The sequence below is a fragment of the Nelumbo lutea genome, chromosome 5 (genome assembly GCF_056320005.1).
Source record: "Nelumbo lutea isolate HS-2025 chromosome 5, American lotus-T2T, whole genome shotgun sequence".
Classification (NCBI taxonomy): domain Eukaryota; kingdom Viridiplantae; phylum Streptophyta; class Magnoliopsida; order Proteales; family Nelumbonaceae; genus Nelumbo; species Nelumbo lutea.
In genome coordinates, this window is record NC_142688.1 from 46,974,945 (window position 1) to 46,995,045 (window position 20,101).

The 20,101-nt window shown below is 38.3% G+C and overlaps 1 protein-coding gene and 1 long non-coding RNA gene across 2 annotated transcripts; one reads left to right on the forward strand and one right to left on the reverse strand.

Annotated features, from left to right (window-relative positions):
• Positions 1–6,530: 6,530 nt before the first annotated feature.
• Positions 6,531–9,582, reverse strand: LOC148852175 (uncharacterized). The gene is made up of 2 exons (XR_016098685.1): positions 9,291–9,582; positions 6,531–7,128 (listed from the first exon to the last, which is right to left on the reverse strand). It is a non-coding gene; the product is annotated as an uncharacterized LOC148852175 (long non-coding RNA).
• On the forward strand, positions 7,888–13,091 carry LOC148852176 (MLP-like protein 43). Its single transcript, XM_088942549.1, has 3 exons — positions 7,888–8,813; positions 12,302–12,469; positions 12,609–13,091. The coding sequence occupies exons 1-3, from the start codon at positions 8,432–8,434 to the stop codon at positions 12,878–12,880; spliced, it is 822 nt and encodes a 273-aa protein (XP_088798675.1). The 5' UTR covers positions 7,888–8,431; the 3' UTR covers positions 12,881–13,091.
• Positions 13,092–20,101: the final 7,010 nt, after the last annotated feature.

Below are 20,101 nucleotides of genomic sequence, written 5' to 3' on the forward strand. Positions count from 1 at the left end.
CCTTAACGTAAGCCCACCAAGCGTAGGCAAGGCTAAGCTTGTGTCAAACCGTGACACTTTGGCACTAGGGAAGAAATTAGGTAATAAGATGGGAGTCTTTGGACCCCAAACTTTTTTAAAAACTGTTATTTTATTTGTTAGAAAAATCTATAATTTTTAGGTACAATTTTTTTCGGAAAATAAAACCAATTTCCATTTTGTTTATACACGTTTATAACATTTTCATTACTATAATCCAAAAAAAGTTATATAACTCGACCCCCTAAGGCTATGTTTGGTTTGGAGAAAAAGGTAGGGAAAGGAAAGGAAATGTATGATAACCTTAACAAGCCTTGTATAGGTTTCCTATCTTTCCCTTCTTTTCCCTATGTTTTCCTTCAAACCAAACATAGCCTAAGGGAAAATTCCTAACTCCGCCATTCTTTGCCATTCCAACCATTTTAAACAATTTTTTCTCAAACTGTCTCAAACTGAACTGTCCTACCCTTTCTTCGATCTTCTCCCACCAACCTCAATGTATGCTAATAGTTTTTGGCATTGAAGTGAGGAACTATTTGGGCGACTTCTTCATAGGAAAGGGTAATGATGCGGAATTCAATTTGAATTAGGTGGTGGAAGCTTTAGCATTTAAGGAAGGCCTCCTCTCCGTAAACTAGTTGGGTATTGTTGGGACCGATGACCTTACCTAAGAGAGAAGCTGAATTAGGTAGAGTTTTAAAAACAGATTGTCTTGGAATTCAATTTGAATATCTAGATATTTAGCAAGATTAAATCAGCCACCCATAATGTCCCACAGTATATCCCTGCTGTGTATTGAGAACATCTCCTGATGATAATATCAGAAATGATGTCATCATCGGGAGATGTTTCCAATACACGGCGGGAATATACCGTAGGACGTTGGGGGGGAGGGGGGGGCAATCTTGTGGGGGGCTGATTTGAACTCATATTTAGCAAGTCTAGTTCAAAATACTTCTCTTCAAACTAAAGGTAACCCTTTTGGCAATCAAGATCAAGATGTAGCAAAAGTTCAGGGATAGTTTGGTTTAGTAGTTAATCAAAATGTTACTCTTTGATCAACCAAACTGCAGAACTAGAAAACTTAAGCTACAAAACATACAAACAATGGATAAGATGCATAAATTAAATAGTTAAGAACTACATATAACATGCTATTCGGTAAGTGATTTTACAGTTATAAAAGAACAATAACATTGAATTTAAATAACTATATAAAAGTAAAGGAGTAATTGAAAGTAAATGAACAATAACTTCAAATGATAGTTGCATCTGGTGGTGTGTAACTTAGCAGCTAAAGAGAGAGGATTGACCAATAACAGTAATAGAGAGAGAGACCTGCTACAATATGAAAGTTTAGAAAAAGGTCCAATTATTCAATCTACGATAAACTTGAGTTTCAAGCAGATCAGCTACTACTAGAATCTGAAGGACAAATCTTACTGCAGAAAAGTAAATGCAATAATAAATGAACAATAAGGGTAAATAGCAATGACAGTAAATGCAATAATAAATGAACAACTAACCATTTTGTAGAGCTCAACAAGACTTTCTATCTTGTCTATTTTGTAGATGAAAACAAAAAGAAAATGATGTAAAGAACAAATATACAAGATCTCAAGATTCAAGTCAATGTGGTTATGTAAGAAAGTAATTAGCACAAAGAAAATAAGATGCAAATGTGAAAAGAAAAGAAACAAAATAAAACAACAAGATTTTTTATAGAGGTTTGGCCAACCCTATTTATGTCCTTTACCTCATACCACTAATAAGGATTTCTACTAACCGACTAGACTAGTAGGACTTTACTGGTGCCTACAATACCTAAACTAAGATATTTGAACTTACGTGGGTGTCAACAAGACCTAAACTAAAAGAATTAATAGAAGTACCAATAAGACCTTAATGATATTCAACAATTTGAGCATGTACATGTCAAAATATCTCTACTTTAGCATTGGAGCATGTTTACATGCAAGAGTAGCCTCTCAATAGGTAGATAACACAATACAAGCTTAAACTATAGTCAGTTGCTAGAGTACTCACACATGCTTAGCTCAAGAAAAAGCACCCCAATGGATGGGTGAGAATAATCTCAATGGTAGTAATCCTCCCTCCTATGTTCAGACGGAGTATGGAGCAATCATGGGAGAACCGACGGGGAAGCGCCCTGAGAACCCTACTTTTGCTATTGTGCTTACATTGAACACATCTCTTTTTCTGGTGTATTTAGATCCTCTTGTTTTGGACATTCCGATCAAGTTCCTTCTATCGAATGGGGAGAACCGGTAGTTCTTTTCACTAATGAGGAGATTGAGAAATCTTTGAAACCTCTTCAGTTTTCAATAGTGGGAAAAAGTGATGGGCGACCATCCTTATCAAAGATAAAGGAATTCTTGGTGAGAACCTTTCACATAAAGAAGGTGGTGGTGGTGGTGGTGGTGTTGACTTCTCTCAATCCCAAGAATGTGCTTGTCTGATTTGAAGACACAACAGATTTTTTAAGGGTTTGGCTCCGTGAAGTGATTAGACTTAAAGAATACTTGTTTCGATTTTTGAAGTGGACTCCAAAGGAGTTGGAGTGGGAGTTCTTGATTGTGGCAATGTGGAACTCCGTGTCGAAACTAGGGTTTTTATAGAGGTTGATCTCCTAAAGGATAACCCATGTAGGGTTTGGGTTGGACTCGAAAGAGAAGGTTTTTATTATATTAAAGTCAACTTAAATTCTATTTAAAATAATTAAATTTAATAAAAGTTAGTAGTATTAATTTAATTTGATTTTACTATTAAAATTTTGTTAATTTTGTTTATTATTATATTTTCACCTCTTTTTCTTACTCTCCCCCTTTCTTTTCTTCTAATTAGTTTTTAATAAATTTATACACAATAGGGCTGTTCATGGGTCGGGTCGGATCGATTTAGTAGTGTTTTTTCGACTGACCCGACCTGGTCAGGTTACCTATAGACCAAACCGAAATTGACCCTCCATTAGGTAAAATCGACCTAGTCGGTTTGAATCGGTTTGGGTTTCAACAAACTCCAAGCTTGCACAATGCACATGAAGTCAAAGTGCTAATATTATATATAATATTTTAGAATATATTTTATGGAAATATATATTTAAAACCAAAACATATATACAAAAATATCGAAATATATATTTTCTAATTACTAGAAATAAATATTTCAGAAATATAGATCTGATATATTTTAGAATATATATTTTTTCAGATAAATATTTATTATTTAAAACTAAAGTATCTATATTTAACATATATTTTTTTTCAGAATATATATTTTTTTACATAACTTGGTTCCGTTCGGTTCGATTTCAGTTTTCACATATGAAAACCGAAACTGAACTGAATTACCGGTTTGTTCATTTCTGCAACCCAAAACCGATTGGTAGTGAAGAAAAACCGGCCAACTCAGGTTGGGTCAGGCCGGGTTGGTCGGTTTGGATTTTTTGGATTTTTTTTCTCTTAAAGTCCTTATCCTTTTTTTTTTTGTTTTTGGACGTAGGTTTATTGATCGTTGGATTGTTCTTCCTTATTTAAAAAATTTGAGAAATAATGGGGGGCAAAATTATAGAGTACAAGGTGTTTGAGGAGCACCAAAATGATTTGGACAACTTCATAGGTAAGTCCTTTCTTGGACTTCGATGTCAGCAAGCTCAACCCATTGGCAAACACTCAGGATGAGGATCCAAGTCTGAAGGCGGATGATGATGCGCGGGATGCTAGCAGAAGCGAGGCTCATGTGGTCGAAGGCAGTGATGCCCTTCTAGAGATGACCACGACAACGACCATGGCGGAGGGGGAAACTGAGGGACCTTACTCTTGAAAGATTTTCTTCATGGTTGTTGTTGGGCCCTATGTAACCTTTATGGTTTTTCTTCTTTGACTAAGGGCCCTTTCCACCTCCAATTCTTCTATCTCTTCTCTTTTGATTTCTTTTTAATTTTTGAAAGTATAGTATTGTCTTTTGCATTGAGAATAGGCCTTAGTGATGAAGCATTTGACTTTTGCTTAGAGGGGTTTCAGGCCATGGTTTTTAAAGCTTGTTCCATTTTTTTACATAGCCCTTGTAGGAATCTAAGGTGTTTGGCCCGATATGGCCAAGGACTGTTAAGTCATATTAGCTTATAGCATTTAGAATCGGCTAAGTCCTTATGTCCTTCCTTTAGTTGTGGTGACCTATTAGGCATGTAAACATTGAGGTTGTATGCTTGAGGTCTCGATTAAGGTTGGGTGAGGTTTATGTTAAACGCACAAGATATCATTAGAAATAATTAAGATCACAACGAGAAAATAGGGAATATAGGAACTTTGTATTTCACTAAACACTGATTCTATCGGCCTGACATCAATGGTAGTACATATAAAGATTTTTTAAATTCCAAGTATGAGGCACTGATTTGCTATCAAGGTATTGCCGATAGGTTCCTAGTTCCACCAGTTTTTCTATTATATATGGTCCTTCCAAGCTAAGGTTGAGCTTTCCTAAACCAGGTTCCATGACAGTGACTTTTTTGAGGATGAGATCACCCTCCTTGAACTAGTGTCTCCATACTTGGGAGTTGTAGTACAAAGCCGCCCGTTTCTGATAGGCCGCCACTATAATTAGGGCCTGTTTTCAAACACCTTTTAGTAAATTTAGATTTCCTATGAGTTCTTCATTATTCTCAACCTCATCATAAACATTGGTCGAGGTCTTAGCTAGTTGATTTCCGTTGGGATGATTGCTTTGGTTCCAAAGGCGAGGTTGTAGATGGTCTCTCCCGTGGCAGTCCAAGGGATAATTTTGTATGTCGAAAGTACATTAGGAAGTACTTCAACCTATAGTTCTTTAGTTCTATCAAGTATGGTATTTAGGCAATACTATATGGCCTAGTTGGTCACCTTGGCTAAGCCATTAGTTTGAGGCGACGGGATTTGCTCCTCACAAATGGGTGCCTTAGGCACATTCACTGTGCATTGGGGAACATCTCCCATGAATAATAGCCAATAAGTATAGTATGGGAGGTTTTCCCAATGGAAGATAGGATGTGTGTGTGAGGCGCCAAGTGTGAGGAGCAGATCCGGTCTCTAGTTTGAGGGTAGTGGACCAAGGTGAACTGCTGCATCAGTTTGAGGTTTGTGCAGAACTCAATGAACATAGAGTCATTGAACTATCGGTTGATATTTGTAACCAAAGTGTGAGGAAGGACAAAGTGGAAAATGACATTCTTCTAAAAGAAAATTTGGATGTTCTTGGCTGTTACAACGGCCAACGGTTCGTGCTCGACCCATTCAATGAAATAATAGGTCACCACGATCAAGAACTTCATTTGACTAGGTGTAAGAGGAAAGGGATCGCGGATGTCCATACCCCATTATTGTATGAAAGGCATAGACTGCTAATGGAGGTAAGGTCACTGTCATCAATCATACTTCTAGACGAATTGGATTGCATCTTCACGATAGGGAAAAAGATGGGAAATAGGTTCTGGAATAGCTGCCTGGCGGAGTTTTGAAATAAAAAAAAAAATAGAATTAGTATTGGAGGTTCTTCAATGGAAGGTCTTAGTTAGGAAAGGTTTTTGAAGGTAAGACTGATGGTGCAAAAGGAGATGGTAGGGTGTTGAAAGAGGTCGAAGATGGGAGGGTTTTAAAGGAAAGACTCAGGAGGGAAATAGAGGGAGAGGGGTTTGTAGGACAAAGTACAACCCATCCTGGTAAGAGAGGTTTTAGTTTTTGTCGATGGTGAAGCTTGAATCGAAAGCTACGGCCGTATTGCCATTTGAGGATTATGAAGGTTATTGTAAATATGTTGCCATTTGAGATGAACGGTGCAGAACTTTTCTCTTCTTTCTAGATGGAGATGTCTTGGTTGAATTCTATACATTATGCTCCCCATTACAGCCATGCTTTCTTACCTCTCTGTCAACGAGAATGGACACAAAGATGGAATGGCCTTAGTATATGAGTTCACATCTCCACCCCATAGCACATCCCCACTATGTATTGGGAACATCTCCCGATGCTCCCAATGATAGTCATCATCGAGAGATGTTCCCAATACACGACAAGGATGTGTTGTGGGGTGGAGATGTGATCTCTTAGTATATCGTGTTTGGAAGGATTCAAACGCAGAAGATCTATTTCCATAGTGAATTTTGGAGCATTTTCCCTCACAGAGAATGGTGTTGGGTCTTTAATTTGAGGAGCATGACGTTAGGGAATCTGAATGTGAAGGGATGACCGCTCACAATTGCGGTTTGAACACCGTTGATGGAGAGGTTAATGGTTGGGTTGGGGGAGCGGGTCTACATGTGAGAATAGAGAATGTGAGGATTTAAAAATTTTTATTATAACATTATGTTTTTTATTTAAATATATTATTATCAGTCATAAAATTTCAATAGGTTGTAGGTGATGGCCAATTGTGAATTGACGTGTCAAAGTTTTAGAGGAGTTGAAGAGAAAATTCCTTCGTGTCCAAACACACAAGATCCGGAGTGACAAAACTAATTAATATGGAGGAACAGACCCTCATCTTCAATTTGTTATAGTATATTTTAATTGGTTTCTTGTAGATAAAGGCAACTTTTGCCTTTAATATCAAAAAGAGATAATAATTTTATAAAATAATTAAAATAGGTTAAATTTAAAAAAAAAAAAATATATATATATATATATATATCAAGAAAGGACACAACTCGTCTTCCTCCTCTCGCTTTGTATTCGTGAGAGGTTAAAGTCGCCGGCGATAGCTATACCCGCGGACGAAACAATGGAAAACGGAAACCCAGAAGCAAAGCTCTACGGCCATGGCAAACGAAAAAATAGATACCCAAAACAACGCCAGGCTGGCCATACTGGAACTCGCCAATATCATCAACATCCCGATGTCCCTCAACATCATCGTCCGCCTCAAGGTCACCGATGTCATCCAGCAAGGTAGCTCCAATGCCCCTCTCTCCGCCTCCGAGATCTTAGCACGTGTCCTCCCAATCGGCAATCTTGACAACATCCAGCGCATCCTTTTGAATGCTCACTAGCTACAACATCTTCTCGGAGCACATTGCCAATTCCTCGGAACTAATGCAGAAGGCCATGTCGGGGGTATCTGTACCATTCATAAAGGCGATATTAGAGGGCTATGATTGGTTCAAAGGGTGAGTGCTAGAATGTTAGAATCATTTGCTTGAATAGAGATTAGAGGAAGAAGACACAAAATAGTGCTCTTTTTTTATATTATTTCAGAAAAATTATCCTATTATAATTATTATAAAAAAATATTACTTTTTATTAATATAAAAAACAAAAAGTTGTCTTTATCTGCTAGAAACCTATTATAATCTCAAAACTTTAACAGGTAGATAATTGGGAACAGCGGTTGTTGGTTGGTTTCCCTCCATTGCAGTTGGAAGGAAACTATGAAAGAGGAGGAAAATAAATGCGGAGAGAGAGAAAGAGAGTAATCCAAGATGGGGTAAATGGAAATGAAATTATTTTGGAGTCCAGATTGACTATGTTTGGTTTGAAGGAAAAAGGTAAAGAAGGAAAAAAAAACCTATGCAAACTTATATGGGTTTTCCTACTTTTTCTTTCCTTTCTTTGTTTTTTTCTTCAAACGTTACCAAACACAGCCTATAAATTTGAACTCTATTGTTAAATTTAAAATAGGTTCACTTAGCTGATTTGGTGCAATATTATAGGACGGTTAGGAAAATTATTAGCTTGGTTGATCAAAAAGTTGATCAACTATGTCCACATTTTAGATTATAAAAGTAATATAAAAACATATACAATTACTTGTTTGTTTTGCTGAATTGATATTAATGGATCCCATATAATGGAGACTGAATTTGTATGTACACCATTGTCACAATACTTGCAACCAGATTCGCATCCGCCCCTACAACCCGCCCCCTACAACTTTGCCCGCCAAAAACATCCCACGCACTGTGAGTGCGTCGCGTGTCCACCCACACACGGATTGGAGGGACTCGTGCGGAGCTAACCGTGTGTCCTCTCGCCCAAAATGTAATCTTCTCATTTTAGAACACTTCAACCCTTTGAGCTCCGCCGGTCGGCGCGCTCACTTCAACCTTCCACCTTCTACTCTCAGAACTGAAGATTGCACCCCTTTGAATTCCGCCGGTCGACGCCGACGACCGTTCCGAAAGCGAAGCATTTTTAACAGCGAGAAACAACGAAGAAGATGTCCACTCAAACGCCTTGTTACAGGTCCCTCGTTATATCCATTTTCCCAGTTTTCATGAACCCATTTTGCTGTTTGTTTTTTCTTGCTTCAAAACCCACATAATCAATCAAAAACAACCAATTTGTTATTTGAAAAAAAAAAAAAAAGATTTTTCTTTCGAGTAGGCGAAGATAGTTTAAATTGATTGAAAGGGGAGTCTTTGATGTCGTTATTCTGTGCAAACCACGCAACACAACTCCCACATAATTTGGTAGTGAGAAGAAAGAATCTCACATCCAAGCATGTAGGCGTTCTGCTATTATCCAGTAGTAAATGCTGCCTGGTCGCCTCTTCCAACAAGGTGGGTCTCCCAGAAAACGCTGCTTCTCTTTCGGGTTTTCATCGAACTTCTCCATCGATCATGGAGGACGAAAAGTTGGGGATTATATCCTCTGAAACAGAGGAATATTCAACAGAATTGGATGTTGCTGTTAGAATCGTCCAAATGGCTTGCTTTCTCTGTCAGAGGGTGCAGGAGAGATTGATTTCCAAGGGAAATAATCAGGTTAAATCCAAAGATGATAATTCTCCAGTCACAGTTGCAGGTAACTGCATCGACTGTCTACAAAATGGTTTCTTTTTGGTGATTCGGTATGCTTTGTTGTGTGCTACTTATTTTTCATCCATCACAGTTGCATTAAATGGAACCCTTGCTTTTATCCTTTTATTTATTATATTTTTTTGGCGAGTGTTCTTTCAGTTTTTCCCCATTTGTTATTATTTATTTTTCTTTTTGAAGGAAATGGTTCTGCTGCTAAACATGAAAATTTGTTAGTTCTCTGAGGGACTGATGGTATGAGTTCCGTTTCGTTTTGTAGAAGCCACATCTTGAATTTGTTGGTTGGTTTTGGTTTGGTTTACAACCGAAGTCTGGGAGATTTTACCAACATAGGTAGATTTTTGGTTTTGGTCAATTGAAGAGACAGAGTTGCAGATGTTGCAGTGGTTCTGACTTATTGGCGTCGACCGGCGGAACTGGATGAGAAAAAAAACAAAACACATAAAAAATGAGAAAAACTTACCTCCGGTAAATAAATCTGCTGGAGGGGTTGTCGGCAACGACCGACGGAACTCAAAGGGAGCAATCTCCGGCGGGTTGAAATTCTGATAACAGAAGATCCAGGTTGAAGTGTTCTGAAATGAGAAGGATGACCTTTTAGGCGAGAGGCTCATGATTAGCTTCGCACGAATCCCTGAAATCCGTGTATAGGATGACACGCGGCACACGTCAAATGAGAAAAACTTGCTTTACTTTTGCACGGAAATACGTGTGATAGCCAAATTAGCGTAAGGTTGTTCATATCTTCATGTAAAAGCTCAATTTGTGCTACTAAAAAGACTTTGTTAAATGGCCCCTAGTTTTGTGATGAATTTAAAGTTTTTAAAATATATTGAAATATATTTTATTTATTCAAGTCTTATTAAGCAAAGCATCATTCCAATTGTAATTGGACATAATAATTGTACTATCTTAATTGAACTGCAATTATCTTTTGTAACACCAGTACTTGTACATGTGTAAATGCATGTGGCAATTTTTTTATAATAATGATGATAGAATATAATGTGTTTGCAAAACTTTTTATAATTTTTTAATATTTTTGTCTATAAAAATTATTCTTATTTATTCCACTTGTTTTTGTTTAATATGATAAATATATATTATTTATTAGAAATGTGCCCAAAATGATTTTTACAAATTGTTTTTTGTATTTTTTATACTTTTTTTAATTTTTATTTTTATATAATTATGGTATCAAGGGTTAGGTTGAATTATTGACTTTCCATCAACATGAAAGTTATTCAATTTTTTGGGTTGGTTTTAAGTTTGTGTTTTATATATTAATTTATATATAAGATTTAATGGGAGGGAATTAATCAAGGAGAAATATAGTAGTTCAAATTACATTTTGTGCTCTTACAATTAGAGTGACCAAATTCAAAAACAGTGGTATTCAGAGATTGTATTTGGCGGGGAAGCCACCTGGTTTGTAAATTCCTTCTTCTAGTGTATTGTTATTTTATCAATCATAAAAAAATTCAAAGACGGGTCTTTTAATCAAGAACAGGTTTCAATGAATATTAATGAAAGTGAATAACTTAAATATATAAGATGTAATGAGAGGAATTCGAATAAGAAAAATGATTGTTCAAATTATATTTTTATTCTTATAATTAGATTAGTGATGAGAAACCAAATTGAAACATTGCGATATTTTAAAAATAGTATAAATAATAATATTTTGTAGTGGCCATTTAGGATGGCTGAAGAAAATGGACTTGTGCCTGCTGTCGGTGGTGATTTGATGGGCTCTCCTTTTCGGTTTTCAACCTCTTTTAATATTTTATTTGGAATGCTTCAAAGCAAGTGAATCAACCCTGATGAATCTTCATCTCATCCCTCCCAAACGGCCCCTAGTCACTAGCTTATTGGCGTCGACCGGCGGAACTGAATGAGAAAAAAAAACAAAACACATAAAAAATGAGAAAAACTTACCTCCGGTAAATAAATATGCTGGAGGGGTCGTCGGCAACGACCGGCGGAACTCAAAGGGAGTAATCTCCGGCGGGTTGAAGTTCTGAGAACAGAAGATCCAGGTTGAAGTGTTCTGAAATGAGAAGGATGACCTTTTAGGCGAGAGGCTCATGATTAGCTTCGCACGAGTCCCTCAAATCCGTGTATAGGATGACACGCGGCACACGTGAAATAAAACTTGTTTTACTTTTGCACGGAAAGACGTGTGATAGCCAAATTAGCTTAAGGTTGCTCATATCTTCATGTAAAAGCTCAATGTGTGCTAATAAAAGATTTTCCTAAAAACACTTTGCGATGAATTCAATGTTTTTAGAATATATTGAAATATATTTTATTTATTCAAGTCTTATTAAGCAAAGCATCATTCTAATTTTAATTGGACATAATAATTGTACTATCTTAATTGAACTGCAATTATCTTTTGTAACACCGGTACTTGCACATGTGTAAATGCATGTGGCAATTTTTTAATAATAATGATGATAGAATATAATGTGTTTGTAAAACTTTTTATAATTTTTTAATATTTTTTCTATAAAAACTATTCTTATTTATTCCACTTGTTTTTGTTTAATATGATAAATATATATTATTTATTAGAAATGTGCCCAAAATGATTTTTACAAATTGTTTTTTGTATTTTTTACACTTTTTTAATTTTTATTTTTATATAATTATGGTATCAAGGGATAGGTTGAATTATTGACTTTCCATCAACATGAAAGTTATTCCATTTTTTGGGTTGGTTTTAAGTTTGTGTTTTATATATTAATTTATATATAAGATTTAATGGGAGGGAATTAATTAAGGAGAAATATAGTAGTTGAAATTACATTTTATGCTCTTACAATTAGAGTGACCAAATTCAAAGACAGTGGTATTCAGAGATTGTATTTGGCGGGGAAGCCACCTGGTTTGTAAATTCCTTCTTCTAGTGTATTGTTATTTTATCAATCATAAAAAAATTCAAAGACGGGTCTTTTAATCAAGAAAAGGTTTCAATGAATATTAATGAAAGTGAATAACTTAAATATATAAGATATAATGAGAGGAATTCAAATAAGAAAAACGATTGTTCAAATTATATTTTTATTCTTATAATTAGATTAGAGATGAGGAACCAAATTGAAACATTGGGATATTTTAAAAATAGTATAAATAATAATATTTTGTAGTGGCCATTTAGGATGGCTGAAGAAAATAGACTTGTGCCTGCTGTCGGTGGTGATTTGATGGGCTGTCCTTTTCGGTTTTCAACCTCTTTTAATATTTTATTTGGAATGCTTCAAAGCAAGTGAATCAACCCTGATGAATCTTCATCTCATCTCTCCCAAACGGCCCCTAGTCACTAGCTTATATAATACATACACCCCTATTTGTGTATTGAGTGCCTTGCATTTTCAAATCAGTTCCTTTCCTCTCTTCAATCTCTTCCTTTTCCACACTGTGTATTACCATTCACCTTGTTTTACATAATCATGGCTCTCACTGGTACAGTCCAGATTGAGAAGGAGATACAGTCCTCTCCAAAGAAGTTCTTTCACCGTTTTATGGACCTTCCAAGCCACTTTCACAAGGCCGTAGGTCATGATTCTCACCGATCGACGTTACTCGAAGGAGATGGAAAGAATGTTGGCTCCCTCCTACACTTTAATTATGCTTTAGGTAATATATACACATCTGCTGCTGAACTGTTATTTCCTTTCTTTCTGACTAGTTATATACTGTTTAACAAAGACTGAATCAGAAAGTTTTAGATCTTCCAGATTTCTTTTGACTGATTTTGATGCTTCGTTGAGCGTAGATGGAACAACTGTTCTGAGCACGGTTGTAAAGATTGAAGCCCTAGACGAAGAAAAATATTTAGTCATATTTGGAGGCCATGAAGGAGATCCCTTGAAGCGTTACAAAGTCATCAAATTCATCTACCAGGTCATCCCAAAGCATCCCAAGAGCTCAGTGATATGCTCCATAGAATATGAAAAATTAAATGAAAGTGTCCCAGATCCAACTGATTACGTTAACTATGGAGGAAAGATAATTGAAGGAATTGACGGTATTGCTCTCCAGGATTAACAGAAATAAGTTATAAATGGGCTTGTATTAGTGAGCTAATAAAGCACTAAATGACCCATGGTCATCCCTGTATGGAGTGCATCTACTAGTTTGACGTCATGTATTACCTTAATTTCTTTCTTCTCTGTGTACACTTTCTTATTTACCCTATAATAAATGTATGTGCTATGTTTTGGATGTTTGATAAAAAGAATTGAGCTTTCTCCATTGACATGCATGATTCAAATATCAATTTTGATGCATTAATGACCCTGAAAATTCATACCCAAAATAAATTTCAGCTAGCCATGTTAAATATATAACATATATAGTTTATTTCAACTAATCATGTATAGCATTAATCAATCAACCGAGGGCTGTATTAGTTGATTTGATTCAGTGTTTTCGTGAAATCAAATCCCGCAATCGGTAATTTGGGGAAAAAGAGGTTAATGGAGAAGTTATTAATAATGCATGGCACCAAATACCAAAAGAAATGTATATAACATTAAAGACTTTATAACAGCATTTTAAAAACTCAACTGTGATGCCCATCCCCCAATGCAGGTGTAGGTGGGATTCAATCCCAAGTCTTTACTAAGACCAGCAATAGAATTTATAAACGGACTGATTAGCACCTTGCTTCATAGTACAGTTTATGTATCATAGGTTTTGCTTACTTTCAACCATTGTTTCTTAGGCTTATTTGGTTAAAATTCTGCTCTAACAAATTACTAATTCAATTTTCAAAAATTAATGAAAGAAAAGGGGTGAATAAGTGTTCAGTTCGATTCGCCCTTTTACTAACACTAGTCTTAATCCTTTTACTAATACTAGTCTCAGATTTGTCTTATGAACTGATGATCATATCAGCCCAGTTCGAAATGGGCTTTTGGCCCATTAAGTGTTCAGTATTTAACTAGTTTCCAACCTGCTGCCCAGTTGGGCTTCTTTGTATGGCGTGGGACTCAAGCATTGATCTACACACCAGCCACATGGGTTCGGCCCAGCCTTTATTACAAGGCCCAGCCGAATTCACTAAAAGACTAGTGACACCCTCGAGCCCATCACATGGACCCTATGGGCCCAACACATACATTAAGTGGTCCCTGGGCCAAGCCATCTTATAAAAACCCAAGGACTGTGGGAAGGTGCAAGATTAGCCCATCAAGTATTATCTTAAATGGTTTTACACTTAACCTCTCAGCCCTTAATGATCAAGCACTGCCCAACAAGAGAAGACCTCTCTCTCGGCTGCAAGGAACAGTGCCGCACTTTCTACTCACATGGATCCCGAGAATTAAAACCTTTTGCAAATCTTTTGAAACCGTACATATATATATATATATATATATATATATATATATATATCTTATTTTGCAAAACAAAATTCCAACGATTGAAATCAACCGCCGGCAGTTTGGTTTCCATCAGAGAGAGTGCATTACCGATCATTACCATTACCCGACAAAGGGGCTGATCCTGTCACTATGACCACTCACTCAGATGAATTTTCAAACTGCCCCAACATGTCCAGGTTTTGATCCCCACTAAGGATCTCACTGATTGACACATCAAAGACAGCCCGATCCGACATCTAGTGATGTGTCATAATCGAGTCTAGGGGTCAAGTGTAACTTTTCAGTTTTGCCCATCTGTCTCCAAGGTCTAGGTCAATACTGAAAATCTGGTCTGGTTCAAGGGTTCAAGCAATCCCATACTGCATGTGCCTTGGGCCTTACCCTGATGGCCAAAACAAGCCATCCTAACACTTGGTGGCAAACCGGTATCAGCCTTGGCAGGATAAATCTCCCCAAACTTATCCAATGGCTGTGAACATTTAAAACTAACACAAGTTTCTATAAGTGTCCAGTTTTAGGGTCTTACACAGAATTATACCGAATAACATGAATCAAGCATGCACTTTAATTTATTTCCACTAAATAACAAAAGTACATCAAATCCGATTGAAGCTAAGGGCATACAAGACTGTCTAACAGCTCCCACTTACACTTAGGTCCAATCTGGTACAAGCTAGACTCCCATACTTTCCACGTGTTTCTCAAGCACCTTCTATGTCAGTGGCTTAGTCAATGGGTCTGCCACATTATCCGCTGATGCTACCTTCTGAATTAGGACGTCCCCTCTATTAACGATCTCCCGCAGTACATGGTACTTCCTCTCGATGTGCTTTGACTTCGAGTGGGCCCGAGGCTCTTTAAACTGGGCGATCGCTCCATTGTTGTCACACAACAACGGGATGGGTGATGTGCTGGACGGAATCACTCCCAATTCGTGTATGAATTTCTTCATCCACACGGCTTCCTTGGCAACTTCACTTGGGGCAATGTACTCGGCCTCGCTTGTGGAGTCTGCAGTGGACACCTGTTTGCTGCTTTTCTAGCAAACAACACACGATCCTATCGTGAAAACATACCTAGATGTAGACTTTCTATCATCTGGATCTGACTGGAAATCGGCATCGGTATACCCCAGAACTTGTAGTGAACTACCATCGAATAACAGACTAAACTCTTTTGTCCTTCGAAGGTATTTAAGTTTGTTCTTCACACCAGTCCAATGCTCCTGCCCTGGGGAATCTGCTTACCACACTCACCGCCTGAGCTATGTCCGGGCAAGTGCACAGCATGGCATACATGATGCTCCCTACGGTTGAGGCATAGGGAACGTCTCTCATGCCCTCAATCTCCTCAAAAGTATTGGGAGACATCTTCTTAGAGAGAGTTACTCCATGTCTGAAAGGAACATTTCCTTTCTTGGAGTTTTCCATGTTGTACCTTTTGACAATTTTGTCAATGTAAGCAGCCTGGGATAATCCAATTATCCGCTTCGATCTATCTCTATAGAGTCGAAGACCCAGTATGTATAAAGCTTCTCCAAGATCTTTCATTGAGAACTGCTGTGACATCCATACATTGCCGAATTCAACATTCCTACATCATTCCCAATGAGTAGGATATCGTCCACATACAACACTAAAAAAGTAATCTTATCCCCACTGGACTTCCTGTAAACACAGGGCTCATCCGGATTTTGCTCAAAGTCAAACGTTTTGACGGCAGAATCAAAACGGATGTTCCAACTCCTAGAAGCCTGCTTAAGTCCATATATGGATCTGTTGAGTTTACATACCATGTGTTCCTGACCAGCAGCAATAAATCCTTACGGCTGCTGCATGTAGATATCTTCACTAAGATCTCCATTCAGGAATGCAGTTTTGACATCCATTTACCAAATTTCGTAGTTATGGTATACTGCTACAGCTAGCAAGATCCTAATGGATTTAAGCATGGCCACGGGCGAAAAGGTTTCCTCATAATTGATGCCTTCTTTCTAAGTATACCCTTTCGCCACCAAGCGAGCTTTGTAGGTCTCAATCCTGCCATCGGGGCCCTTCTTCCTCTTGTAGATCCATTTGCAATCAATTGCTTTTACCCCGGAGGGCGGATCAATAGAGTCCAGACTCCATTGGTCTCCATCGAGTCCATCTCAGCTCTCATAGCCTCCACCCACTTCTGAGAATCTATGTCTAACATAACTTCCGCGTAAGTCACGGGATCCTCTTCACTAGTCAAGGCTTCCACCAGGCAAGTATCCTGGTCATAACCATATCGGACTGGTGGTCTGGATACCCGGGTGGACCTTCTAGGTTGGTCATTACCTAGAACTTGTGGGACATCTCCCACTACTCGTGAGCTCTCCTCATCAAGAACTATTTCCTAACAGTGAGTGTTTATGATGTATTCAGATTCTAAGAATTGGGCGTTTTGACTGCAGAACACTTTCTGCTCACTTGGGTCATAGAATAAATAACCCACTGAATCCTTTGGGTAGCCTATAAATAGGCAACGGCTGGTTTTGGATTCCAACTTGTCCGCACTTGTTCTTCTAACGTGTGCAGGACAACCCCAAATCTTCAAGTGTCTTACACTTGGCTTCCTTCTGGTCCATAGTTCATATGGAGTTTTCGGAACTGATTTGGTTGGAACCCGATTCAGCACGTAGATAGCAGTCTTTAATGCATATCTCCAAAAGGATGTGGGTAATTCTGAGCGTACGAGAAGTGACCGGACCATGTCCAACAAGGTCCTATTCCTCCTCTCTACAACACCGTTGAGTTGTGGTGTAGCAGGAGGAGCTAGTTGTGACACTATCCCATTGTCCTTTAAGTAGTCCCTGAATTCGTCAGAGAGATACTCGCCACCTTGATCCGATCGAAGGGCCTTAACTTCTCTCCCTAATTGTTTCTCGACTTCCTGTCTGAACACTCTAAACTTTTCAAAGGATTCAGATTTGTGTCTCATTAGGTAAATATAACTATATCGTGAAAAATCATCTGTAAAGGTGATGAAGTACACGTGTTGATTCCGTGTCCTAACACTCAGGGGACCACATACATCAGTATGTATTAGGTCAAGTGTGCCTCCAGATCTTTCAGGCTTACCGTCAAATGGCCGCTTAGTCATCTTACCTTGAAGGCAAGGCTCACAAGTGGGAAGATTTTCTATGGTTAGAAAATCCAAAGGACCATCCTTTACCAGTCTTGTGATTCGGTCAATATCGATATGGCCAAGTCGATAATACTAGAGGCACGTGGGATTAACTATATCACGATCCCTTTTCTTGGGATTTTCGACCGACGTAGTTTCTGTTAGGTTGGTTTCTAGAGAAGGATGTAGAACATAGAAACCATTCTCTAGTTCCCCGCATGCGATGAATTTGTTATTCCGTTTAACAGTAATCATATTACTAAAATAAACAGTATATCCATCAGCACACAATTTTGAAACAGAAATTAAATTTCTTTTCAAGTTCCGTACATAAAGACAATCTTTAAGTACAATGACCCCTTCTCTTAAAACTAATTCTACGGTTCCTATCGCCGTAGCTACAACACTTGCAGTCGTTCCCAAGAATAGCGTCACCTCGCCATCACTCAATCTTCTGCTAACTTTGAACCTCTGCAGTGAGTTACACACATGAGTGAAGCCCCAGAGTCAACACACTAGGACACAGAAGTAACTAACATATTAGTTTCCAGGTAGGCAGGACGGTTCCTCTTCCAGTGGCCGGTCTGTTTGCAGAAGTGACAGACATCTGATGCCTTGTTCTTCTTCTGTTTCGTGGGTTTGGTAGCTTTCTTCTGGGGCTTCTTTGCCTTTCTCTTTTTCTTGGCCGATCTGTTAGCTTCAGCAAGCATAACCATAGGCTCATCCTTCTTTAAAAGATCCTCGGCCCTCTACAACATATTGCTGAGTTCCTGGACGTTGACATTCAACTTATTCATGTTGTAGTTCATAGTGAACGCATTGAAGGAAGAGGGCAAAGAATTCAAGATGGCATCCACTTGCGTGCCAAGATCTAGCCCGGATCCAAGAGCTTCAAGTTCATTAATGTATTCCATCATCCAAAGACAATGGTCAGGAACTTTCTGCCCCTTGGACATCTGCGCAGTCATGAACAATTTCAGGACCTTCTGTCGAGTAGAACGGTTCTGCTCTTCATACATTGTTCTTAGACTGTCCAATATGTCATTGGCTAATTCGATCTGATCGAATTGCCTCTGTATTGAGTTGTCTAATGAGGCAATGACGAAGCAGCGGGCTAGGGAGTTCTTATCCTCCCAATCTTGGTAGTCCCTCCTATGGGCCTCAGAAGCCCTATCACCCGGACGTTCCGGGGCAGGATTTTTCACCACCTTATCTAACTTTTCAGAAGTTAGGACCAGCATAAGATTTCTGTACCAGTCGGCATAGTTTGGGCCCTTAAGCTTGTTATCATCTAGAAGCTTTGCAAATTGACTGTTTGCCATTTTCTGATAAAACAGCAAAAACGTTAGCCCACAACCTTAGTTTGATTCATGTTACCTACATAGATATGGCCTTTAATCTATGTTCCATTCCCATTTATTCATCTCTGAGATTTTCCCTCCCTACTCAGTGACGGAGAAGACGGAATGTCTTTGGAAATGTGGGAAATCACATAGGGTGCGTGAAGCCAACTGTTTCAGCTGCATAACCCCACCACCTTTCTGTGACGGATCATATCCACTCATCAGATGAATTTCCCTTTGGCCTCTATCAAACAAGGTTCAAAGCCATTTTCAGGTAAACCTTTCTGTCCAGTGAGTGCACACCCATCATATTCAAGTTACGCCAAGGTACCGTGAAAGAGTTCCCATTTTCTGGTGAAGCCCCTCCCACATCGGTCTATGACGCCCCTATCATTTAATGAAACACTCTAGCAGATCCAACAGCAAATGGATAACCCAATTTTATGGTGTGTTTCCTCATTACTGATGGACCCATCATTGTGATAATGACGGAAGGCCTTTAGAGAGTCCATCAAATGGATCTCCCTATCACACGCACTCATATTTGCTTGGAGGGAACAAAATTACACCCTAGTTCTAATTTAGGTCAAACCAAAGTGGCTCCCATTGGGTTTCATAAAGCCAGATTTCTAGTGGGCCTCAATCGGCTAGGGGTTACGTACGCATCCCTTTTCAGGGTTGTGGGGCCCACCAAGTAGAGAGGGGTCATCCAATGACCTTAAGGGACACCATGGCAATGATGTGCATTCAGCCATGGTATGCGCAAGAGCCACTAACGAGTTAACATGGGCCAAGTGCTTATGGCCCATGGTCGCAGCACATCATACATCCAAACATCACATGTAAAGGAAGAATCGATCCAATCAATTAACTGTTGTAAAGCCCATCGAATGGCCCATTTAAAACTTAAAGCATTAACAATTAATGTTTACTAGGTGTATGGGCTGAATTGCAGTTAGCAGTTCGGCCCATATAGCTTTTCTCACAATAATGGGCTTTTGCAGTTTTAACCCTTTAAAACTGGGCTTTACAGGTGGGCCGAATTAATCCCTGTAATTGAACATCAGATTTGGAATAATCAGTGTGAGAAATATGGACTGAAAAGCAGCACCTTTCGAATCTCAGATTCGGTCCAAACAGTTTTGGTCAAATCTAGTTCGAAATGGTCCAAAACTGATTTTCAATTCAAAAATTAATTCAAGAGAGATCTGAAATTAATAATTTTTTATTTTAGACAATCACAAATCAAAAAAATATGGATTGTCCGTACCACCTGCAAAACAGAGGTTAATCACAAAAGTTACAGTTTCATAAACTGTAAATCGCAGTATGCGATTTCTCCATCTGCAAATCTCCAACGCCGCCATCTTCTTCCTTCTTCTTTAATC